Here is a 25,405-nt window from a genome sequence, read left to right on the forward strand (position 1 = left end):
ATTTGTGTCTAAAAGGAGAGGGGGAAGTGTTCACATATAGGTCTTTATGTGCATAGAATATTTCTGGAGGTATGTATTAGAAACTGTATTGTCCACTGCTTCTAAGTAAGGGGCCTTGAAGGCCAGAGCTAGAGGGGAAGACTTAGTTTTTACTGTGCACTATTTGGTATCTCTGAATATTTGTGTGTGTGTATATATATATTTTTCTGAGTGTATATACAAATATATAATATATAGATAACACCTTCAATTCCCAAAGAATTATAGAGTCATTTAAAATGGTGATTGTGAAGATTAACATAGCAACACGGAAAATTTTATGACATAATGTTAAGTGAAAAAGGCACAATTCAAAGTCATTATGTGCATTCTCATTTCAGTCACATAAAGATAAGGAGATAAACAAAATTTAAGAGCAGTTTTATTGTAGTGCTGGGATTTTCCATACTTACAAAAAATCAACAATAAAGTTGAGGTATATTTTATATACGGTATAATAAATATAATTTATAAGTGCACATTTAGATGAATTTTGATCAATTTATACACCTTTATAACCATCACTACAATCGAGTCACAGAACATTTCCATCATCTCAAAAAGTTTCCTTGTGCCCATCCTATTCAATCCTGGGATCAATACCACAATCAATGATGTGTTTTCTGTCACTGTAAGTTAGACTCGGCTTTTCTACAGTTGCATCTAAGTGGAATCATATAGTATATACTCTTTTTGTGTCCTGGATTTTCTTTTGCTCAGCATATTGCTTGTATCCACCCTCCCCTTCTTCCTTAGTAACCAAATCCTCAACAACATACCCAGCTAAAAGATTATATCTCCCAACCCTCCTTGCAACGAGATGTGCCCATATGATAAAATTGTGATCAAAGAAACACAATTAAAAGGGTCTTTGGAAAGTCTCTGTAAAAGTGAGAGACAGATACCCTTTTTCTTTTCTTCCCCTTTGTCTTGCTGTTGGCCTGGAAGCTGCACCTGATGAGTGGAGCTCCAGCAGCCATCTTGGAATATGAAGTGACCCTAAGGATAAGTAGAAAGAGAAAATGAGCCTGGGTCTTTGGTGACACAATGGTGCTGCCATACCAGCTTGACTCCTTTCACCTTAAACAGCTTTTATATAGGGAAAAAAAAATGTTTCTTGTTTAAGAACAAGTATTTGGGGCTTTTAGAAAAAAATTTTTTAATTACGTTTCTTTATTTTTGAGAGGAAGAGAGAGACAGAGCATGAGTGGAGGAGGGGCAGAGAGAGGGAGACACAGAAACAGGCTCCAGGCTCCAGGCTCTGAGCTGTCAACACAGAGCCTGACGCAGGGCTCAAACCCACAAACCGTGAGATCATGACCTGAGCCAAAGTCGGACACTCAACCGACTGAGCCACCCAGGTGCCCCTGGGCTTTTCTGCTATATTTGTAGCTAAAACTAATTCTAATTGTTCCATAAACCTTTTAGCACAAGTTGATTTTTGAAAATATTATGCATATGTTTCATTAAAAATTTAATTTTAATTAAAAAATAAACCGTTATGACAAAATCTGACAAAAAAGTTCAACAAAAACACCACAGACCACTATTTCTCATGAAGATGGATGCAAAAATTCTTAACAAAATGTTGGCAAATCGAATCCAGCAATATACAAAAAGAAGAATGTACCACGACCAAATGGGGTTTATCCCAGGAATGAAAGGTTGATTCAGCATTCAAAAATAAATCAATGTGTATGTTAAGTTACCTGAATTTAAATTAAAAAAAAAAGAAAAAAGAAATAAATCAATGCAATTGACCATATTAATAGAATACAAGATTTTAAAAATCAAACAATCATCTCAATAGATGCAGCAAAAACATTTGAAAAAATTCAATATTCCCTCATGACTAAAAACTCTCAGCAAACTAAAAATGGAAGTGAACTTCTCAACTTGATAAAGGGTAATTCTGAAAAAAAACAAAACAAAACAAAAAAACACAAAAAAACCTACAGCTAACAAGATCCTTCGTGGTGAAAGACTGAATGCTTTCCCCTAACGTAACAATGAAAGCATGACTGCTTTTAACACACCTATTGAATATTGTGCTGATTCCTTAGCCAATGTACAAAACAAGAAAAAGAATGAAAAGGCACAAAATTTGGAAAGCAAAAAGTAAAACTTTCTCTATTTACCGGCTACATAGAAAACTCCAAGGAATCTTAAAAATAACCCAATCCAACTAGAATTAATAAGTGAACTTAAGAAGGTTAAAGGATACAGGGTCAATATACAAAAACCAGCACACTAGCAACAAACAATTGGGAAATTATAATCTTATAAATCCCATTCATAAAAACATCAGAAAGCATATAATACTTAGGGGTAAATTTAATGAAAGATGTCTAAGACTTCTACATTGAATATTATAAAATACTGAATATGTAAAAAACATATATAAGCTGAGAGCAACTAAAGAATGTTTAAATAAATGAATAGATATACCACATTCATGGATTGAAAGACTCAATATTATCAAGATGTTAGTCTCTCCAAATGGATCCATAGATTCAGTGCAATCATATTTGCACACTACTATGGTTTTTATTTATTTTTTCACAACTATGGATTTTAGACATTGACAAGGTGATTGTAAATTTACATGGAATTTTAAAAGTAATACAATGAATCTAAAATAAAAGAGGGGTGCCTGGGTGGCTCAGTCAGTTAAGCATCCGACTTCAGCTCAGGTCATGACACCTGACAGTTCAGACCCTGGAGCCTGTGTTGGATTCTTTGTCTCCCTCTCTCTCTGCCCCTTCCTCACTCATGCTCTGTCTCTCTGTCTCTCAAAAACAAATACGTTAAAATTTTTTTTTCAAGTAAAAAAAAAAAAAGAATAAAACAAAACCAATGCTTTAATGGAGACAGCAGAGAGAAGGGAAGAATCACTCCAATCAGTGAATCACTCCAACTCAGGAGAGCCCCTCAAGGCAGACACCATTTGAACTGTGGGTTGAAAGGTGACTAAATACTTAACAGGTGGGGACATTCATGAAAGGCACTGATTTACTTAGGTTTTCCAGATCATAAGGAACTAAAATTCATCCCATTTAGTTAAATGAAGGAGTTGCATGTGAAACTATCCAGAAGATCAAGTCTCATGGAAATCCTTAGAAAGACCTCATGGGTTCTCAGCTTGGAGGGCAGTCCTGGATCCAAGGCTCCTGTCCTGGTCTCAGCAGCTGGAGCCCCTAAATATTTAATGTCGTCTCCTGTCTGTGTCCATCCCCTCTCGGCTCCTCTGTCATCTGCTTTTTTCTCTCTGTACCTCCAGATATGAAGTTAAAAGGATAGGTTAGAACCAGATGGCAAAAGGCTTTGTTTGGCCAGGCAGGTTGGTTTTTATCGTTATAGCTACTGAAGCTTCTTAAACAAGGGAAAGAACTGGTCAGATTTGGCCTTTTGGTGGATAATTCCACTGGTGTGCGGATGGGCTTTCAGAGGCAGGAGACCAGGGAAGAAGGGATTCTAAGTAAGAGAAAATGAAGCTCAAAACCAATGGAACTCCGAATGTGGGGGTCTGGGTGGTCGTAAGATACATCCTATTCTGGTCAAAATTTTTTATATCTCCTTAGGAAGCAGAGGGAAGGAGAGTTAAAGCATCTGCATTTGCAAAAACTCCCCAGTTGATCCTGGTTGAGAACTACTAGTCCAGACAAAGCGGCTTTTATAGGGACAGAGTGAAGACAGAGGGAAGACAGGGATGGATTCGGGGAGCACTGGATTTGATGGAACCAGAACCCGGGTAACTACAGTTTTTAGCTGAGGAAGCTGTGTGGATGACGGCCTCATTTTCCAGGCTTTGGGAAATAAAGAGCAGACTGGGTGTATACACGGGACTGGAGGTGAGAGAGGTTGAGAGAATAATTTCTGCACATCCCACAGAGAGATCCCAGGAAGTCAGAGCCCAGGAGGCAGTGCCAGAGATGGGCCAACGCCAGCCACCCTTTAAGCTCCGGGGTCGGGGCGGGGGGCCCTGCTGGTGAGAAATGTGCTCTCTGGGCGTTGATTAGTTGAACAGACACTGAGTCTTAGGCTCTGAGCAAGTACAAAGCCATTTTCTCCATGGTTTTGCTGCCTGTGGTGGTAGTGTTACTTAACATGGACTTCATTAGCCCCTTGGTTTAGAATTTCATCAAGTCTGTCAGGTTCCAGGATCCCACTCTGATGATTCTTCTGAAGAGACTTTAATGAAGGTACAATTTACAGGGATGTGGGCAGGACTTGGGGGAACCAACAAGGGATGTTGAGGCAGCTGAGGGATTTCATCAGTGGGAAGCTGTTACCACATCTAGGCCTGAAGGGGCAGAGGGAGAGGACGGTACCACTGAGGCCCAGGGCAAATGAGCTGTGCAGGAGGGGTTGCCAGTGCAGGAGAAGCTATAGTCACAGAGGAAGCAGCCACTGCCAGAATGAAGGCTCCAAACCAGGAGGGACAAGGAAGAAATAGCCTGCCAATCTCTCCCTGCTTTCACTCTCCGGTCTCCTCCCGGTGCCTCTCATGGGTCAACACCAGTTGGAAACTAGCCATCAGGGGAGCACGGGGTGAAGGATGGAGGGATCAGCCTGCAGACACAAAGGAGGAAGAGAAGAGTGGGGAATGGATCAGGTGTATGGGTTTAGGGGACAAGCGAGATACACCAGTACAAACACATTCCCCAACACAGCCTGTGTGAGCCTGTGTGAGGCAGTGGCTTGGGTAACTCTGTGGAAGGGGCCGAAAAGCCACACCACAGGAAGTCAAGATACTTGGATTCCTGACAGGCCTGACCATGCCACGCACAGACTGTCCTCAGCGCCACACTGCTGGCATCCTGGGCTGTGACAGCCTTAGCTGTGAAGAAAGGGAGGTTGGACTATGTGACTCTCAAAGCCTTCCACCGTAGGGACCCTCGACTCTGCCGTCAGCCAGCGTGCTCTCTGGCCAGCACGTTGAGCTGGGCGCTGTGGTGCCTGCTCCCGGGTCTGGTTGCACCTCATGCCCACAGGGCACCCAGCCTGACCAAGGGCAGTGCCGGGGAATCCTGGGACCGGCCAGCATCTGGAACTAGATGTTCTCTCTTCCAGAGAACCCTTGGGACGTGCAGAGTCAACCAGGGACTTTCTTAAACATATTTTTCACTGTGATGAGGTACATTCAAAAAGAAAGAAGAGTGTATTCATCTCCAGAAAGCAACAGCCTCCCAGACCTGTGCTGCTGAGCTCCAGGTCCTATCCCCCCCTGCTCAGTTCCTGATAACTGAAGTTGAAACTTGAGCAGCAAAAGGGAAGTCTCCTGTCTCCTACAGGGTATCAAATCCTGTTTCTACACAGTTTCAGTTCTTAAAGACACAGGATTCCATATTTTCTCAGCCACTATGCTGGAAGGCCAAGAACGTTCGGTGACCACCAACCACATGTGTATGGGCCCCGGGGGGTGAAATTGGAAGGCTTTGAAAAGAGGTCTGCATATTGGTGAAATGTATCATCACCTTTCTCCTTATTACTATAAAGAAATGGTCTGGGTAAGTGCACAGATTTGCTCAGGCTGACCTGGGGCCCAGTGTGCTTCTAATGCTTTTACTTTCCTAGCTTCCTGCGGTGGAGCTGAGGGGGGGGTGGGGGGGGGGGTGGGAGGAGATGACTCATCGTTTTCTTTTGGAGGTGGGAAGATCTGTGCACCCTGGCTGCCGGTTCACTCCAAGAGTGGCCTCGGGGAGATGCCCACTCCTTTGATGTACCACAAAATATCCCAGGCTGCTGGAGAACAGCCTGAGGTGCGATGTATTGGAACCTTGCTGCCTTCTAAGCGTTTATTTGAGAATACATGCTCAGTTATGTGGTAGTTTTGTGGGCTCTGTGGTTTATTAAAGAAGATAGAGGAGAGGGAAAAAAAGAAAGACAAAGAGGGAAATATGAAAAAGAAATGGTGGAACAGGTGTTAGTAAGGGTTTCCAAGCATGCGAAAATACACAATAAAGGGAAAAAGGTGATGAGTCCAGTGGGAGAGAAGACAGGAAAATGTTTCCACAAAGATTCGGTTTAGGACCAAGAAGTTTTCTCACTGAAGTTAGACAACAGAATAGGCAGATACAAGATGCTGTGGAATCTTTCACGCCAGAATCCATTCATTTGGGTATTCACTTATTTAAATAAGCAATAACAATAGAATGGAGTGTGTGCTGTGACCTACAGACAGAGTCAAGGGGAGCGCTTTGTCGGATCACAGAAGACCGTTGGAGAAAATGACATTTAGCATGTGACGTAAAGGATGCTTGGAGTGAAAGGAAAAAATAAGGAGGAGGAACAGGAAATCTGAGGACCTGACTCAGGATAATAGAGCCCCGGACAGCAAAACAGAAGAAATGATCCCAGAGACTCAGGTCCTTGGAGATGACACTCAATACCAACACACTGCCTGGCTTTTCTCGGAGTCTCTGTCCACATGAGGTGAACACCGCCCAACAACACTAGGGTCATTTGGCCCTGCTTAAAAATAAAGTTCAGGGGCACCTGGGTGGCTCAGTCGGTTGGGCATCCGACTTCAGCTCAGGTCATGATCTCACAGCTTGTGGGTTCAAGCCCCGCGTCGGGCTCTGTGCTGACAACCCAGACCTGGAGCCTGCTTCGGACTCTGTGTCTCCCTCTCTCTCTGCGCCCCCCCTGCTCACGCTCTGTCTCTCTCTCCTTCAAAAATAAATAAACATTAAAAGTAATTAAAAATAAAGTTCAAAAAAAAGGCAAAGTCATGGCTCTTTTTCCGATATGAAAAAACAGGTGTACAAATTTTTACTCATGAAAGTTTAAATAAGATCATAAATATGAAAGGTCATTAACCAATGGGGGAGCTGAGCAGTTATCACCAGTTCAAAAGAGAATCCAAAGAACAGGCATATTTATAGGTCTGGAATATTGAAGTGAATGTGCCAGTGGAGGCAAACTGGTTTCTCAAGGAGGAGGGAGGGAGAAAAGTAAATTGACTTCTACGGACAAGACATAATTTGCATGTCTAGAGGTGAGAATTATTTTGCATTGCTAACAATTAACTATAATGTACAGAGTTGTAAAATTGCTCAAAGACACTGAAAATGTCTTAATTAGATAATCTGAGGAGTGTCCTCTAGACAATACATAGTTTTCCTTTGAACTTTCTCCCTACAAGAACCATCTAGTAAATTTCATTCCTTTTCTCCTCCAGGCCAGTTGGATTTGTGTATCCAACTCCTCTGTGTACACATGATAAGTACCCCTAAGCAAATATTAAAGACTTAAATAATAATGTTGTAGAACAAATAAAAATATAATTAACTATTTACAACACTTACATAAAATTGAAGAAAACCTGGAGACTTGTTTCCTGTGTGCTTTCTGGCCCAAACCTCTACCTTCATCGTCATCAACCTATTGTGCTTTCGACATTATGCTTACGAGATGTTTATGAAGCAACTTCACTGCTGACTTACAGGAATCCCTAATTTAAACCAGGCAAATTGACACAGATAAGGAATTATAGGAACAAAGGAAGTAGATTAGGTCCATGCCCTTAAATGGGGAAACAACACCAAGAAATTCACATTACAAATGAAGTAATATTAAGTGATGGGGGTGTGGAATGGGGGTGAGGGCTTAAATGGAATGAAGACTAAAGAAGGAGTAGCCATTCATTTCATCAATCACTCAGGCAGATATACTTAGTGTTTCCCATGTGTTAGGCACCGAGTTAAGCAACCAGGGATATGTGGCTAAATAACATGATCCCTGTCCTGTGGTTGTTTACAACCTAAGTAAGAGTGTTCCCTGTTCAGACCAGATGGAGAACATCATTAGATCTCCCCTCCTCAAACTGAGGCAGGTCTAGAGGTGAGATCTCAGAAGTTATATGATAAGGTGGCCCACTAAGATATGTGGTGTGTTGGGGGGGATGTCTGTCCCTTGCTGGTCCTGGTCCCCCACCCCCACCCACCCCCACACACAGTGGGCACTTAACTACTGATTGTTTAAACAACAGCTAATTCATAAATTAGTAACAAGTAATCATTGATAGTTTTACTTTTAAGTCATTTTATTATCTACTATTGTAAATAAATGTATTGGTTTAGTACAATAAATTGATTATTAGAATAAGTAATGAATTACTAATAAAGTTCAATAACCATTAATAATTAGCAAATTTACTGCAATCGTTCGAGAAGTACTGCAAGGTACGTTCACTGGTTCTTTCCACCCTTTTACCTGAGGACGCTGGCCCCCACTGTTATTTCTCCAACTCTCTTACTATGTCAATTTCAGAAACCACTGCCTGGCAAATTGAGCCTCCTGTGGGTTTGTGACATTTGGAAGGTACTTTTTTTGCCTTGTTACTGGTCTAGAGGAAGGATTGCAGAAGTTCTGTGAATACTGGGATGCTCGGGAAACAGTGCTGCTTTCCAGGCCCTGGGCAAAGGCACCTGTTCTGTCCATGATCCAGTGGCCCTAGATTTGGACAGAGCAGAGGGTGGTTTCAGAGCAGAATGCAAGCTTACACCCTGCACGAGGTGACTGAGAACTTAAACCAGTTCAAGAAGAGTCTTGATAATGGATGGATACATAGCCGGTTATTAAGGGAAACCAGGGAAGTTCCAAGTACATCTCTGGACTTTTAGCATGGTGTCTTAGAATGTAAACACTGGACTCTCCCTCACATGTCCCTCAGCATCGTGGTCGGAATTCTGGGCTAGTGGCCTTTTGTCTTATCTGCGATGACATTTCTGATCTTCCTAAGAATATGGGACTAGAAAAGGTCACGCTAGAACACCCAAAAGAGCAGGTGAGCTGCCTCCAGGGCCAGAGTCTGCCCTGCACACAACTCCAGATTTAGGACACGAGTTCTTCAAGCATGCCGCACCAAGTGCATCGGCACCTGTAAACACAGACTTTCAGTGTGGGTCATGCTAACGGTGGTGATGCCCGAGGCGGCGGAAGTGAATATGTTAATCTCCTCTGTTCCCAAATAGGTAAGTGGGGGAAATCTCATCAAGGTGGTCAGTTTCCAAATGGGCAATCCAGGAAAGTTCCCTTGACTCCAAGCAGGGTTTGCAGACACTCTGGCCGTGGCTAGTTCCACTCTCACCCCTCGAGTTACCTGTCATTATTAGGGGACTTCCAGCAGCCCATCCCCCTGGGGATTCAGCATACCGTCCCCAGGAGCAGGGATGCTTTAGGTTCAGAGCTCAAGGATCCCCATCCCCCTCTTCCCATCCACCTTCCTTTTTTCCCTCTTTTTCTCCTTCCCTCTCTCCGTTCTCCCTTCTTTCTGCTCCCTGGCTCTCATCTGCAAGTCCTCTTGTAGTGGCATTGATGACCCTTCCAGAACTTCCTGGATATCACGGGAGGGAAGCTGCCAGTGAGATTCAGGGCCGCCCTTTTTCCTCTAGTTCCTGCTGGGACAGAGCCCACGGCCCTCATCAGTATACTTGGACTGTGGAAACCCTAGCATTAATGGGAAAGAAGAGAGGGGCTTTTGGGTCTCTTGCTTTCCTGTCCGTTAGAGTCATCATTCTCAACCAAGGTTTGGGGCCAAAATTGGGGCCTGATTCAGTGATGGAAACCCCAAGCTTCAAGGCTGGGCTGGTGCAATACAGGGAGGGATTGCGGACAGGAAGTGGTGTGGCTGCGTGGGTGTGAAGGAAGGGTTTCCTCCCTTCGACACTTTCTATGCTGAAGGGGCCTTTCTTAGACTGCCTCCCTTCCCCCCAGCCCAACAAACAGCCACTTGGAGACTGAATTCAGATGTGAGGCGCCAGCCAGGCAGCGCACACAGCAGAAGTGTGAATACAGCCTAGTAAATCCAGTTTCCAGCAGCTTCTCTACTTCCCTTGTCCCTCCTGGAATAATACTACAGTTTTTCAAGTTTATAGAGAATTTGCTTCTTTCAGAGTAGGAACTGGGGAGCTGAGACAGCCCCTGACATTACCAGGTGGTGGATAGGGGCATTCTTAGCAGCCAAGCTCAGTGAATGTTTGGTTTTCAGAACTCTTGGCACATTGCCAGTTATCCTGGCGGGGACTTGGACCCCAGCACCATGACTCACGACCCTGGGCTTCCCTAGTTTGGCTTCTTTGACTCCAAATTTACTGCTCTGACTTTTGGGCAGCTCCCCCTCAATGAATACACAGCTCAGGGAGGAAGCCCCCTGTGGTTTGGCAGCTAGTTTGAATCAGGATCCTGTTTGTAGACAAAGCAACGAGCACATTGGAGCAGAGAGACTGGATCTGGGGGGATTTCGGAGGCATAACTGGAAGGACTTGGTGAACTACCACAGAAGTTTCAATTATGATGTCAAGCAGGTGACAGAGCTCTTTATTAAACAGGTACAAACAGATTGAGAAGCATCTTTGAAAGGAAGAAAATAAGATCGTGAGTCCAGCTGTGAACACGTCGAGTGGGATATGCTTGTGCGATGTTCTCTCGAAGACATGTGACGGGCAGCTGAATATACCTGCCCTCGTGAGAGAGAGCTGGGCTCTGGGTACAGGTGTGAGAGTTATCAGTTTAGGGATAGATAGAGATGGAGACTCCAAGAAGAGGAGTCCCTTCCTACAGTGAAGCAGCAGGTAGACAGAGAGAAATGCAGAAGCTAGCGTCTTCATTTTGGCGGACTAAAGGGAGATAAGACCTGAGATCTGGCCATTAGATTTGGCAGCTTACTGGTGACCTCCGAGTGCGGGGTTCCATTGAGAGGGTGGGAGCAACTGCTAGACCTTACAGCAGAGACTGACAGTCCCCAAATCCGGGTTGTCCGCTCCCTGAGCACCTGGCTGAATTTCAAGCCCCAAAGTCCCGTATGGCTCAGTGAGGCCATGTGACTGAGTTCTGGCTATGGTCTGTGGGCAGAGACGGTGTACTATCACCTCCGAGATAGAACCTGCTCCCCACCATCCTCCCTCGGCCCCTCATCCTCAGTCTCCCAGCCAAAGTCGAGGAGCCAAGAGACCCTAGGGCCCTGGGGGCACAGAGCAACTTAATGGACAGAGATGCCTCTCTAATTTGTTGTGTGGAGCCAGGGTTGCTCAGGCCAGGGAGGCCCCAGGCACAAATACCCTGGGGTTAGCAGTTTCGGGGGGGGGTGGGGGAGCAGCTGGCTGAACGGCAGTGCCAGTAGGGGTCAGAGCAGATCAGCAGAACTGCTAAAGGGATGTGCAAGCCAGGAGAACGTGGAAGTGCGGCAGGATCCTGCTGAGAGCCAGCCAGAGCGTAAAGTGCTCCCTGCAGGGACAGAAAGTGCTGGAGCTGAAAGACAACAGCACAAAACACCTGCAGGTACAAGGCACACACTTTGTGTACATATAGGCGTCTGGGACCCTGACTCTGAGTCTGCCCCTCATGGACAGGCTCACCTGGACTCCACAGTCCTGGCCAGCCTTGTGAGATGCTGACAGAAGGTCATGCCACATGTAGAGACCCCAGTCCCGGCCCGGAGGCACCTCCTGCGGCATGGCTTCAGCCTGATGCTATCACTCTACAGTGGATCAGGAGTCAGACCATCTGGGGTTCCAGCCTGCTCCTCCCTACCTGTGGCTGACCTTGAGCAAGGCCTTTCCCTCACTGCATCTGAGCCCCTTGTCTGCAGAGTGAATGTTATCAGGCTGGATGATTTATAAAATCTCTCATACTAAAAACTTCTGCCATTCCCCCCCAAAACGGCTGCATTCAGGAAGATTTGGCCTGGTCCTGCCAGCCAGCAGCGGCCCTGGTCTCTAACGGCAGACTTGGAACGCCTCTGACCAGGGAAACCTTGCCGTCTTCAGCCTGCGTGAGTTCCAAGAGACCCGCAGACCTCCAAAAGGCCTGGGGGACAAGGGACCCTTGCCCAGGAGAGAGGAGGCTCTCGAGGAGTGGCCAGTATGAATACTTGCATGAAATCAGCAAGCCTGTCACCCTTGGGAGGGGCTGGCATTCTCTTTTCTTACTTTCTTCTTTTTCAACCATCTACAACAAGGCACCTTCCTTTCCGTTCCCATTTCCTGTGCCCTTTATGATGGGATGGCTCTGCCCTCCACAACTCCCTGGGTCCAGGGGAAAAGAGAGTTGGAAGAGGACCGGGAATCCTCTCCCATTTTGCTTTTCTCGCCAGGCCCACCTTCAACTTGTCTTGGTTCTGCTTTTCCTGAAATAACAGACAGAACTTTTGAAAGGAAATTGCTCTCCTTATCTGCCAAAAATATCTGTGTTTTTAAACTAGGGGACAGATTTCCCCATCCCATTGCTGACTCAGACTAACAGAAAGTAAAAGTGTCCTCTGATCCTACGCCTACGTATGGAACAGGGAGGTGACCCAGGAGTGTCCAGAGCAGTCACGAAAGCTTCCAGGGCCTGGAAGAGAAAATCTGCCTTGACAGTCCAGCAGGGGTTGGGTGCTGACCAAGATGGAGAGCTACCCAAAGCAGGCAGGGGTCACACCCAGCATGACTACCTCGACATCACCCCGGTGGGGTGGCCAGCAAGTTCCAGGCCTCCACAGCTGTCTCCTGCAGCGAGCACAGATATGGCCATGGGGAAGATGACCAGGAGGGGAAAGCAAGACCCAGGAGCCACAAAACCGTGTGAGGAGATAGAAGATGACCTCTCCAGGATGAGGAAACCTACTATATTTCTAAATTCCAAGAAGTTAGCAAAAGGAGACGTCATAACCATCTTTATTATCCAAAATCTACAGGCAATGATTCTGCACAACACGGAACCTATTAGCTGCCAAAGTGGATTCCAGGTGACTCCTGAGGGTGGCCTCCCTGCCTGGATCGGTTCAAGGCTTTGAGAGGTGCCGGCGGGAGCGTCATGCTGAGCCATCTGCTGAGGACGCGGCCAGGAGCTCCGAGAAGGGGACCCGGCCACAGGCCCCCCTGTACACAGATGCGGAGGGAACCCTCCTGCCAGGTGTGAAAACGACCAAGGCTCCTCGTTCAGCAGAGGAGGAGGATCCTCGGGCTTCATCGGGGCAGGCAGCCGGCCACGGGGTCCGGCCGCGGCACCGGCACAAAGTTCATGGGGCACAGCAGCAGTGGGCACATCTTCTCGTGCTCCTTCAGGGCCTCGCTCAGCTGCTGCAGCTCCGCGGTCAGCTTCCCGATCTCTCTCCGCAGCACAGTGTTCTCCTGCTCCAGGCACTCATACTCCTGCACAGACAAGGAGAACGGGGAAAATGGTTTCTGTGAGCACACTCCCTTCGCTTGATGCTTCGCTCTTCCCCAGGAACGCTTCCTCGCTAACTGAGCCCCCTTCCACCGCTCTTAGTGGTTCCTTGTTAGCTTCACGTTTCTCTCCTCCCACCAGGATGCAAGGTTGGTGAGGGTGGGGCTTTGCTTTTTGAATCAGCTTTATTGAGATATGATTTATATCAAATAACACACACCTGTTGTAAGGATGTATGTAATTCAATGAGTTTTGGCAAATTAAACGTTGGTCGAGAGAACGTTTCCATCACTCCTAAAAGTTCCCTCAGGGCCCCCACTGCAGCCAGCCTCTCCTCCCCCAACTGCTGAGTTGCCTTCTCAAGATCTCTGTTGTGGTCACTGCTGTGGCCCCAGCACCTGGAACAGTGCCTGGAACATAACAGATGTTTGCTGGCTGCATGAGTAAATGAATAAAAATACCCCTTGCCTTGGTTTTGCCCCAACACTCTGTTAAGTTTCCATTTTACCAGAGTTTGCAGAGGCTTAGACCTGGAGGGGGGTCTAGAGACCCCTCAGCCCAATCCACACAATGCAGAAACCGGACATGCAACTTGTGCTGGGCCTTCTCTTCTTCAAAGGGCAGTCCCTGCCATTTCCACGCTGGTCTATTAGAAAGCTCGTCTTTGTGCCGATCCAAAATCTCTCTCTCTCCTTCAGACCCACCTATTGGGCTTGGTTCCACCTTATGGAACCACACAGAGTAAATTCAATACTTTTTCAACATCACAGTTCTTGAAATATTAGGAGACAGCCCCATACCACTTCCCCTTAGGTATTCTCTCAGCTCAACTGTCTCAGGTCTCCTGAGCTCCTTGGGTTTTAGGGCTTCTGGTCCTTCTGTCCTCCTGGAGGTCATCCCAATACACACTGCAATTTGCCAGGATCTCGGAGAAAAACGCCATACCCAAAACAGTGCATGATTTTGCAGGTGGCCTGCCCATGCAGAGGGCAGATGCTTGGAGGTGGCCCACCCTGGGGCTGGGCCCAAGCCTGCAGCCCCCTCACTCTGGGGATTCTCCCTGAGTTTGCGGAGAGGTACAGGCTTTGTCTGCATCTACTGCTCCTCTGTCTACGTCTGGATGATGACTGGTGTTCTGGAGATGAACGGTGTGGGCTCTATATCCACTTCTCCTGACTTTCACCTTGTTCACTTGGCATCTTCCAGGTTAGCAAAGTCTTTCTGAATCTTAACGTGTCAGCTCAGGGATCACGATGCCACACAGCTATAAGCTGTCCATTAGCTTCATGAGCAGGTCTTCCTTATCTCCATCCAAGTCATTAGTATGTTCTATAGTATAATTCTCAACCAATGGCAGAGCCCTAGGGCACGCCAGTAGAGACCATCTCAAAGTTGACAATCTTATTTAAATCTTGCTGCAATGTTGTTTACCATGCATTTCCCGGGGTGGGGACCCAACCTTCCTAACCATCACATCTCTTCTTGTACTAGTAACTTTTTTAAAATGTCACTAAAAATGTCTGTTCTTCTTACAGTTCCCTAAAGCACACACAAATTCTCAACTCTGCCCCTTTGCTAATGCTGTTCTCCTCGACTGGACTACCTACCTCCTTTTCTGTGTGGGCCCAGCTCAAGCCTAACACCTCCAGGAAGGCTTCCCTGAGCACAGCACCTAATGGAACCACATCCCTCATTATTATGTGTTCTATTCAATTTTGTATCATATTCAATCTTACTTATACTAAATAAGGTCTCTCCCCAAAGATCAGAAATGTAAGAGCCTCTGCTACCCTCTGCGGTAGCCCCACCTGATGGGCCACAGTGCCCACTGACGACTCAGCCCCAGTCCTCTGCCTCCTTCTCTCACCTGCTTCCTTCCCCCCTCTAGGTGCCAGAGGGGCTGCACACACAGAGGCCATCTGAGCCTTCCCCAGGCAAGCCCTCAGGATAGTCTGGAATATTCTCCAAGGCCACCAGCTGCACCCCTTCCTCTCACAGGTTATCCTGGGTCAGTCTGGTTTCACTAGCGCACGGGCCCCATTCTGCCCTCAGCCCTCCTCCATGCCTGTCAGCTCCCCTCTGGCCTCTGACAAACTCTAGTCCTGGAGCCCGAATTCAGTCTACAAAGCAGCGACAAGCCCTCTGTGGGCAAGGGGAGGGAAGACAGGACAGTCATCGTGGGAAGCCTGCCTGCAGCAGCAGGGTGACTGGCTGCAGCTCTGTGAGGCACACGTACACACATGCACACAGGCACACATGTGCACGCACACGCACGCATGCACATGCAGCACAGATGCACGCACGCACACGTGCATGCACACACATGCACGCACACACAGACACACACACATACACGCTCATGTGCTCCACCCTGCAACTGGAAATGCTCTTCACCTCCAAGTAAAATGGAGAATAGATGCGAATGGTTCCAATGAGCTAACATTTAAAAGAATTTTTTTAATGTTTAGTTTTGAGAGAGAGAGAGAGAGACAGACAGAGTGTGAGAGGAGGAGGGGCAGAGAGAGAGGGAGACACAGAATCTGAAGCAGGCTCCAGGCTCTGAGCTGTCAGCACAGAGCCGGATGCGGGGCTTGAACTCATGAACAGTGAGAACATGACCTGAGCCGAAGTCAGACGCTCAACCGACTGAGCCACCCAGGCGCCCCTAATGAGCTAACGTTTTAACTAGATTCCAAAACATAGGAAGATCACTTGCCGTGGCAGAACATTCCAAAGTGTCCTTTTGTATTGTGGCAGGACGCTGTGAGCTTCTGAGTTTTAGCTCCAGAAGCCATGAACGGCCATGCTGCCTAAAGTCTTCCCAAGGTACAGCTGCCTCCTCTAAACCCCAGCCCAGCAGCCCCCTCATCCGCCTTCTCTGCAGGGACTTTCTCTTCTGGGATTTGACTTTTACTTCTAAACCTGCTGAGGGACTTTCATGGAGCTGAGAGAATAAAAAGAGAAGAAGTCAAGATCTCCAGGTGAGGCCAGCTCAAGAAGAATAAAAGTGGGTGTTACTCATAAATTAATAAATAAATATTTAATAAATCAATAAATATTGAGCAGGTGGAGAGGAGGTATGACAATGCAGAGAACAAAGGGGAAAGAGTAACACCCACTTTACATGGAGAAGAAAGTACTTGGACTTGACATACGTGAAAATAAGCAAGAACATTAGCCCATCTGTTATTTCCAAAAGATCAGTTTAGCTCAAATCTTGCTGACTTTCGAGCCTTTTGCGCAGGAGGGTTGGAGGTCACTGCGCTGCCTTCCCTGGCGTTTCTCAGGACACAGTCGCAAAGCAGAGACCTAAACATTCCCGGCGGCGAAATCTCTGCAAATCCCAGTTCTGCCTCAGAAATGAGACTGTCTGAGGCAGCCATCCTCAACCAGAGCAATCGCGGTGGTCCCCGGGGGACAGGCGGCATGTCTGGAGACAGCTGGGTTGCCACAACTGGACCAGAGGGCGCTACTGCATCCAGTGGGTAGAGGCCAGGGGTGCCACTCGACAGCCTACAGTGCCCAGGACAGCACGCCCCCAGACAAGGACGTATCCAGCCCCAAATGTCAGTAGTGCCAAGGCTGAGGAACCCTGGTCTGGGCATCTAAGAGAGGTTGACTGGGGAGCGAGGGGCTGTCTGGGGGCATCCAGGGTCCAGGATTAAAAAAAAACAACAACTGACAAGCTAATGTGGGTACCAGGAACCAGAGAGGAAAACAGAGGCAGGAAGTAGATGAGGGGGAGGAAAAGGCCATCAGGAGGGCACAGCCACACACAGACCCCATTTCACAAGCGAGGAATGTGAAACTCTGAGAGGCGCAGTGACTTTTCCAAGGTCATGCAGACTTGGAACCTGATTTCAAGGTCAAATGCAATCCTCAAGCAAGGACAGCAATTGTGCTTTCAGTTGGCAGTGACTGGCCCCAAATTTCCCCGTGGTGGTTACTGGCAGTAAAGGGCTGTGAGGGCTCAGGATTTTACAATGAGCCTATTCCCAAGCCCTAGGTTGATCTCCTTCCCAGAAGAAAGATAGTGTCATCAGGGAGGGCCGTACAAATTAGTGTCATCATCAGTTTCTAAACCAAGGAGGGACTGACATGAAGCATTCTCTTTGAATATGCAATATCTGAAAAAACCGTGGCAACACAGACCACAACCAAATTGCCTAAGAAATCCGTCAGTTGGTGACATTTGGGGTTCCTGAGGATGGCATCGTCTGCCTTCCTTTTCTGACTCAACGTTCTTTCTCAGTCTTACACCTTCGGATGCCTGGCTCGAACCAGTCTGACCCACTTCTGAGACACCTTTTGGCTCGTCGTAGAAAGCTGGACCGTTCACTTGGGTCCCTATTTGTGAATGTGGACTCAGGCGTGTGCCTAATGTTCAGAGATGAATAGAGGCTGAAATCCCCATGAGAGGTGTAAGCGCCTTGAGATGATTTGAAAAGCCACAGTGAGCGCTGAGGCACACAGACACACGTTAGGAACGGCTTCTCGTCACCACAGTCGGGCTTCCAGCAACCACCTCGCTGAGGGGAAAATTCAGACTGAAGAGTGACTTGAGCCTGTCCCTGGCATGGCCTGCTCCGGCTCTCCCAGCCCGGCCCTCCAGGGAGGCCCAGCCTTGACGGACTGTCCTCCAGCTTTGCAGACGGAGAGCCAGGAGAGATGGGAGGTGGCCCAGAGGCTCCTGGGAGCTGGGACTGGAGGAGGTTTCTCAGGTGTTGGAGATAAGAGAGACTCCAGTGAGTGAACAAGGTGGGCAGGAGAGAAAGGTGGGAATTTTAAACGAGCTCTAAATACTCCCCTTCGTGGTATTCAAGAAAGGCAAATAAAGATCTCGAGTGACTTTGAGATATGCAGCAATGCTACCCCACAGTCTGGGACAGAGGAAGGACCGAGTAAAGCCCTTTTCATGGGCTAATCTCCCCAGGGAGTGACAGGCAGCCACGGCTACCAAGTGCTGCTTTCTGCACCCCTTAGTGTCTCCTAGAGAGGGGCCCGGTCCCAGGTTTGAAGAGGCTTCTGAGAAACGTGTCCGGCTCTCACTTTCCTGTCCTTCACGTGGCCTGGAGCCCAAGGGGGCCTGAAGGGCTCTTCTGCCACAACCCAGAGCAGCCTGCTGGGTGCTCTGCCCTCAGCTCACTCACCGGAGCACAACAAAGCTATTCTTTACCGCAGTTTTTAACCAGATATCCCACCCTCAATACGTAGACTTTTTTCAAAGTTTAAAAAAGTACTTTTTTTTTTTTACTATATTTACTTTTGTTTTTTTGTCTTGTTTTATTTTATTTTGTTTTGCTATGTTTGCCCTGCAGAACATAGACCCCCACACAGCTGTGCTGCCCTCCATGGGAGGAATTAACAGCGGAGACAGAATTCATGTGCTACCCTTCGGTCCAAAGAAGACAGTCCTCTTCTACAGCGGGACTGGGACGTATTTCCATTTTCCTGAGCCAGCCACCTGCTCCCCCACACACCCTCTTGTGACCAATAACACCTGTGTGTAGCTAGTGCCAGCAAAGTTAAGGGCTACAGCTTGGGGATCTGTGCACGGGTGGAGCCACTGTCCTGGCCTCCTTGACACTGTGTTTCTCAGAAAGACTGTTCTTGATGAGGTGATCCGCTAGTGGTACTTAAACCGGAACTACTCTTTGGCTCCACAGAGACAGAGAAGGGAGTGCTCTCCCATGGAAGGGCTGGGTTTCACATCAGTTATTCCCATTTCCCAAAAGAGCACCTGGCACAATTGGTCACGTGACACAGTATAGGGACAGCAGAAGAGGCTAAGTGAACAGAAAGGCCCTCCACAGTACAAGGGCCTCCCAAAGAGGTCGACATCCATCCCCTGGAGCCTGTGAATATGTTACCTTACATGACAAAAAGGACTTTGGAGGTGTGATTAAGAATCTGAACTTGGGGAGGGGTGTCTGGGTGGCTCAGTCGGTTAAGCATTCGACTCTTGATCTCTGCTCAGGTCATGATCTCACAGTTCATGAGTTCAAACCCTGCGTCAGGCTCTACATTGACAGCATGGAGCCTGCTTGGGATTCTCTGTCTCCCTTGTTCTCTGCCCCTCCCCAACTCATGCGTACGTACGCCCTCTCTCTTTCTCTCTCTCTCTCTCTCTCTCTCTCTCAAAACAAATAAATAAACATTAAGAACAAAAAGAATCTGAACATGAGGAGATGATCCTGGATTATGCAGGTGGACCCAATGTAATCATAAGTGTCCTTATAAGTGAAAGAAGAAGTCATGAGTCAGATGACAATGGAAACAGTATCAGAGTAATATAGCATGAAAGAAGCTTAACTAGCCAGTGTTGGCTTTGAAGGTGGAAGGGACCACAAGCAAGAGAACACAGAAGCCTCTAGAAGCCAGCAAGTGCAAGGAAATGGATTCTTCCCTGGAGCCTCCGGAAAGAATACAGCACCTCTGGACACCTTGATTTGAGCCCCGTGAGACCCATTCCAGACAGATGACGTCCAAAATTGTAAGATAATAAACCTGTGTTGTGGTAAGGCAACCGAATTTGTCATAATTTGTTACCGAGGCCACCGGAAACGAGCTACTTTCCTTGAAAACTCCTATGCTTCCCAAAACAGGAATGAGATCTTACTCCTCTCCTTGTGACCCAGCAGCAACGCCTTGGCCATGGTAGAGCTTCACAAATATTTGGGGAAGGTCCTGTCCAAGTCGCTCACTCACAACCACACACATAGTTACTTGGGACTTACAACAGAGTGTCCCCTAGTGTTTTCTTAAGTGAATGCACCTGGCTTGGACGAGAAGCTTCTTGAGGGGAAGAACCCTCGCTGTTTGGCTGGCACATGCGGTCTGAACACAGGACCATGCACTAACTGAGCCGAAAGTGCCCTCTGGGGTTATCTGGTAACACGACGCTAGACCCAAGACTGCTTCGGCAGCAAAGGGGAAGGAAGAAAGCACTCAAAGGACATTCCAACTCTTCTGTGGGAAGTTTCCAGGATTAATACAGGCTGGGAAGGACCTTCCCTGACCCTCATCTGAAGACCCTCTCTCTTTTTAGGGCCCAGCCTTCCTGCTCCCGGGAAAGAGTCTAACGTGTCATTTATGCCCACTGTGAATTTATACCAGTGGGTCACCTCTCCCTGGAGTACGTGCATCCTCAATCTGTTCTCGGTTCACTGTGAAAGGGTTTCCAGAGATTGCTGTCCTCCCCCCCCCCATTATACCTCGGTCAGCTATGCCGTCAGTGCCCCCAGACTCGCCTTGTGGAGACAAGCTGTGGCAAGAGAGCAGGCGGGGAAACATTAAACTAAAATCCCCAATTACTTGCACCAACTCTGTGTATAGACGAGAGTTCAGAACTGTCACCAATTCTTTGCACAGGCCCTCGGATGCTTGCGAGGCCAGTTCCTGATATGGGGCAGTTCCCAATCCTGGCAATGAGATTATGTGGGATAGAGAGTGGAGAGCAATGGAAGAGTTTAGGATAAGTCCCAGGTTCCTGATGTGGGTGATGAGAAAGGTGGTTAGCTCTATTAACTGCAATTGAAGACAGCGAGAAGAGAGTCTCAGGATGAACACACACTGTCACAGCCATGTTGCATCCAAGCAGCCTACAGCAGACCCACTTGGAGACATCTAAGCAGACTTTCGAGATATGGGGTCAAGGGCCTGCGACTGAGGTCTTGCCTGGAGCAATCAATGTGGGCAGCTGATGCTGAGAGAACAGATTAATAGATCAAATCTTCCAGGATGGGAAGGAAAAAGGGCAGAGTCTGAAAGCCCAGTCAACACCAACATTTAAGAAAACAGGCAGAGGGAGAAAAGGTAGTGAAGGAACTGAGAAGAAAGGTGGTTAAGAGGGTCAAGTGGGAAGTATGGTCTTTTGGAAGCTAAAGACCTTGAGGAAGGTCTCAAGGAGGGAAGGGTTAGGGAGCCTGGGTGGCTCTCAGTCGGCTAAGCATCTGACTTCGGCTTAGGTCACGATCTCATGGTTCATGGGTTCGAGCCCCACATCGGGCTGTCTGCTATCAGCTCGGAGCCTGGAGCCAGCTTCGGATTCTGTGTCTCCCTCTCTCTCTGTCCCTCCCCCGCTTGCGTGCACTCTTTCTCTCTCTCAAAAATAAACATTTAAAAATCTATTTAAAAAAAAGGACGGAGTCAATGGTGTCAAATGTTCCAGCAAGGTCATGGTTGATGAGACTAGAAACAGGCCTCTGGATCAGGCAGTGCCAGGGCACTAGTGGCCTCAGTGGGAGCAGCTTCCATAGGAAGGGTGCGTGTGTGTGTGTGTGTATGCGTGCAGGCACCTTGGGTGGGGAGGGAGCAGTAGAAACAATATCACATGGGACTGGAGAATAAATAGAACTGAAGACGTGGAGAGAGCAGGTCTCTCTTTAAGGAGCAGGGAAGTGAGGAAGGAAAGAAATGAAGTGGGGTGGCAGCTTGAAAAGGAATTGGGATCAAGAGGAAGTTTTGTTTTATTTTGTTTTGATTTATAATGAAAGAAATCGAGAGTGAGGAACAACCAGTGGATGAGGGAGAAAGCAAGATGTCGGCGAGTGAAGAATCAGAACACTGGGCTGAAGGACGCAGCAGAATTAGACTTGTGTGTCCAAATCGGTGATGACCAGGACATGACCTTGGGGCCGCCACCACAGTGCAAGGGCAGAAGGTGGCTCCTCTCCGTGGCCTTAATGTGGCTCTGCCCCAATCACAGGCTCACCTCATGGAGTTTGTCAGCCTTCTGGGTCTGCTTCTTCCGACTTCTCTGAGCAGCAACTCGGTTTTTTTCTCTCCTTCGGACCTTCCGGTCATCGTCCTCCGGACTCTGGGGGGAAATGTCTGGTCAGGTGTGCTGTCCAGGCCCTTTGCCTCACCCTCCTCAGCCTTGCCTCTTTCCTCTGCATGGCTCATGGAGCTTCCCCGTTTTACCTGCAGTCACAGCAGAGGACCTGCTGCTCACCGCGTGCCGTGGCTGAGCTTAGCTACCAACCCCCGTGACCACCCTGACAAATGTGTGGTGTGACTGCCATTTAACAGACGAGGAATAAGAAACTCAGAGAGGTTAAGGAACTTGCTCCAGGTATAACAGCTAGTAAGCGGGTAAGTGGGAAGTGGAACTCAGGTCTGTTGGACTCCAAACCAACGTTCATAAACCTCTACCCCACAGGGTGTGTGCCTGGAAGAGGTGTGGTGTCAACGTTGTCCATCTGAGGACGGGAAAGGCAGAAGGCATCTGCTGTCTGGAAACTGCCACGTGCGAGGTCTGACGCCACCACACAAACAGGTACTTCGATGCGTGCAAATCACATCACGCTTGTAACTACTTGCAACCACACAACTCTGCCAACACACCAGATGATCTTAAACACCACAGACAATATGCTCATTTGAACAATGCTTGATGGCCATTTTGTTCCACGGGTCAGAGTGAATCAGAAAGCAGACTGATGATGTGTCTTGAGAGCTCTTAGCGCTCTGTATGAGATTTAACCAAACCGAGTCAAATCCTTTAAGAGTTATCCTGAAACAGGCAGGCTTACAAAATGCATCTACCAAGGTAAAAACATCTCAGTTATAGAAAAAACATGGAGAAGTAGAGACTCTTTGCCTTCCAGAACCCTGTGAGAAGGTACCAAGCGGGGGGAGCGGGGGGGGGGGGGGGGAGTATGCTACCTTTAAACAGTTTAAAAGCTAAGAGGTTAGTTAGTAGGATACAAACACAGGAAAGCTACTCAATTATTAATATTATTGGGAAGCAAACATTAATATAAAATAATGGGTAACTGCAGTTATCATTTTATATGGTCTTGTATTCCAATATGAGAGACATATGTTTCCCCCCAAGTTCCAGTGGGTAAAGAATTTCCAGTATATGGAAGAATCTAAGTCTACAGAAGGACACAAACAACATACATAAATAATATAACAAATGGATGCGGTCTGAAGGTAGTGCTTAAGGGAACAGGCACAAGGGGTCAAAGCATAGTTTTTTAGAGACAAAGAAGTCTTGGTAAACATAACCAGAACACCACATGGGCAAAATGTGATGTACAGGACAGACTTTCAGCTTAGAAATACGTGGCTCCTGGTTTTGTCTCTTGCTGTCATTATAGCCTGGGGGAAAGGGCTTACATTCTCTGAATGTTCAGTTTTCTCATTTATTGTAAGTGTGAGTCATTCATTGTTTCACTAAGTATTAAATGAGTACCTGCCATGTGCCAGGCACTGTTTTAGGCACTAGAGAGACATGCCCTGAACAACTGATGGGTAATCACTGTAGCAATCATTCTAACAGCCTAACGCCTGGAACGAGCATAGGACAAAGTGAGATTTTATCCTAAAGCTCCCAGCACATGGTACGCCCTCAGCAACCTCTGTAGAGGTTGCTGCTATTTTTGAATTCCCCATAGTGCTTGTCACCAAATCACGCCTTTTTGTCCGCAATCAAAAAGTCACAGGGCACAGGGAAGCAGCCTGTGTCCTGCCCTCTGGGAGGGGACACTCTGTACCTACCCATATGCTCACACCTGACAACCCAGCAGTAACATTTAATCAAAACAGAAAGGAGAGCAAAGTGTTGAGACAGCCATCAATTATTAACCATATCTTAATTAATCCTCATAAAAATCACAAGAGGTTATTATTATATTCATTTTACAGGGGGGGAAACTAAGGCTCCAAGATGTTAAGCAAAATGCCCGAGGCTACTCAGCGTGCGTGTGGTAAAACCGAGGTCCAAACTCAGAAATGTGTGACTCTTGAGAGCCACCTGATGACACCGTGTACCAGGCATCAAATTGGGAAGGGGAGCATAACAATGAGTGGGAAGTTCTCTGATGGCCATCCCCGCGGGCAACCTCGTCTCAGATTCCTAAGTACACAGTTGTAAATGTGGCCCAGGACAGCACAGAGGACTGGATGGGGGCCGAGGGGTTTCCACCAGCGCTGGGGCTGGAGTCCGCCCACTGCGGGCCCCCACCCCGCACCCTCAGGCACGGGTCTTGAGTTCCCCATTCGGACCGTAGATGTTGGAAGTGCCTGGACACGAGCTGCCCCTTCGGGCTGAATTTCCCCTCTGCGCACCCTGGCGCCCGGGAAGGGCCACGCGCGCCGGCGGTGGGGTGGCAGCGGGCGCCAGCGCAAGGATGGCGACACCGGGACAGCGCGGATCCCACGTGCGGGGAAACGTGGACCGTGCCTGGGTCCCCGCGCCCTCCAGTCTCTCCGCTTCCCGGGCCACAAGAGACGGGTCACCATTCCGGACGCCGCGGGCACCGTGCGTGAGCGGAGGACCGCCGGACAGAGGCGCACGCCGGGGGGCCCTGGACCCACCCCACGCCCCCACTCCTGCTGGTCGCTGGCTCCCGCAGCGCCTTCCACCCCGACACTCAGCGGTCACCACTCCAGAACCCCAGACCCACCCACCTCCGCGTGCCCCTCGGCGCCCCCATCCCCGCAGGTCCGCGGACCTCCCTGAGCCTCCTTCAACTACCTGCGGCTGCGGCTGGTTCCCGGGCGCCGAGACGCTCCTCTGCAGGACGCTGCCGGCCGCCGGGAGCACTTGCGACATGCCGGGCGCTCCTCCGGCCCGCCCCGCCCCGCCGCGCAGCCTCGCGGAGGAGCGGCCGCGCGGCCCGCCGCCCCCTGCACGCGGGGTGCTGCCTAGCGGCACTCTCCGGCCGCCCGCATCCGCGCGCCCCCGCACCTGCCGGCCGCCGCCCTCCGCCCCGCCCCCTCGGGCTTCCCGCTCTCCCGGCGCGTGCGGCCGCCGCGCGCCGCCAGGGTTTCCCCGCCCCCGGCCCGGGCCGCTGGCCTGCGCGTCGCCGAGTCTGCCCGCCCCTCCCGCTCCCACCCCCGCCCCGTTTCCTCCTCTCCCCGCCCTCTCGCCGCACCTCGGGGTCCCAAATCCCACCCCTGCGGCGGCTTTCCGCTGGGCCCCGGCACTTCGTGGAAGTCACGTGGTAGCTTGGAAACCCGGGAGGGAACGCGAAGCCCACCCACGAGGGGCGACGCTGCGGCGCCCAGGGGTCGGGGAGACGCAGCGCAGCCTTTGGGTTCCTCCGGCCGCTCTCGGGGACCTCGCGGGCTGCGAAACACAAGGGGGTGGCCTTGCGCGGGGTTGTTAAGCGGTCCCATCTCGGTATTTGCCTGCGCACCGGCCCCGCCTCCCCCTCGCGCATGGATCACGGTCTCCGGGACTTTCTTCGCGGCGACCGGTCGC

General features: G+C 48.8%; 1 protein-coding gene across 2 annotated transcripts; it reads right to left on the bottom strand.

Moving 5' to 3' along the window:
* Nucleotides 1-403: 403 nt before the first annotated feature.
* BATF3 (basic leucine zipper ATF-like transcription factor 3) lies at nt 404-24,961 on the bottom strand. 2 transcript variants are annotated; one of them, XM_053209245.1, is made up of 3 exons: nt 24,677-24,961; nt 21,905-22,009; nt 404-1,038 (listed from the first exon to the last, which is right to left on the bottom strand). In XM_053209245.1, exons 1-3 carry the CDS (start codon nt 24,752-24,754, stop codon nt 823-825), a joined length of 399 nt encoding a protein of 132 aa, XP_053065220.1. In that variant the 5' UTR covers nt 24,755-24,961; the 3' UTR covers nt 404-822. The 2 variants fall into 2 exon arrangements, with proteins under 2 accessions (XP_053065220.1, XP_026930275.1); XM_027074474.2 differs by lacking the exon at nt 404-1,038 and adding an exon at nt 12,682-13,175 and having other exon boundaries at nt 24,677-24,935.
* Between the last annotated feature and the right edge of the window lie 444 nt (nt 24,962-25,405).

The sequence above is a fragment of the Acinonyx jubatus genome, chromosome E4 (assembly GCF_027475565.1).
Source record: "Acinonyx jubatus isolate Ajub_Pintada_27869175 chromosome E4, VMU_Ajub_asm_v1.0, whole genome shotgun sequence".
Classification (NCBI taxonomy): Eukaryota; Metazoa; Chordata; class Mammalia; order Carnivora; family Felidae; genus Acinonyx; species Acinonyx jubatus.

What these genes read in the sequence shown, in the direction of transcription:
- BATF3 (XM_053209245.1), bottom strand. Translation starts at nt 24,754, where the DNA reads ATGTCGCAAGTGCTCCCGGCGGCCGGCAGCGTCCTGCAGAGGAGCGTC. An exon ending in GGAACCAGCCGCAGCCGCAG is followed by an intron (nt 22,010 to 24,676) that starts GTAGTTGAAGGA and finishes ATTTCCCCCCAG; the next exon opens with AGTCCGGAGGACGATGACCG. An exon ending in AGGCTGACAAACTCCATGAG is followed by an intron (nt 1,039 to 21,904) that starts GTGAGCCTGTGA and finishes ACTTATCCTTAG; the next exon opens with GGTCACTTCATATTCCAAGA.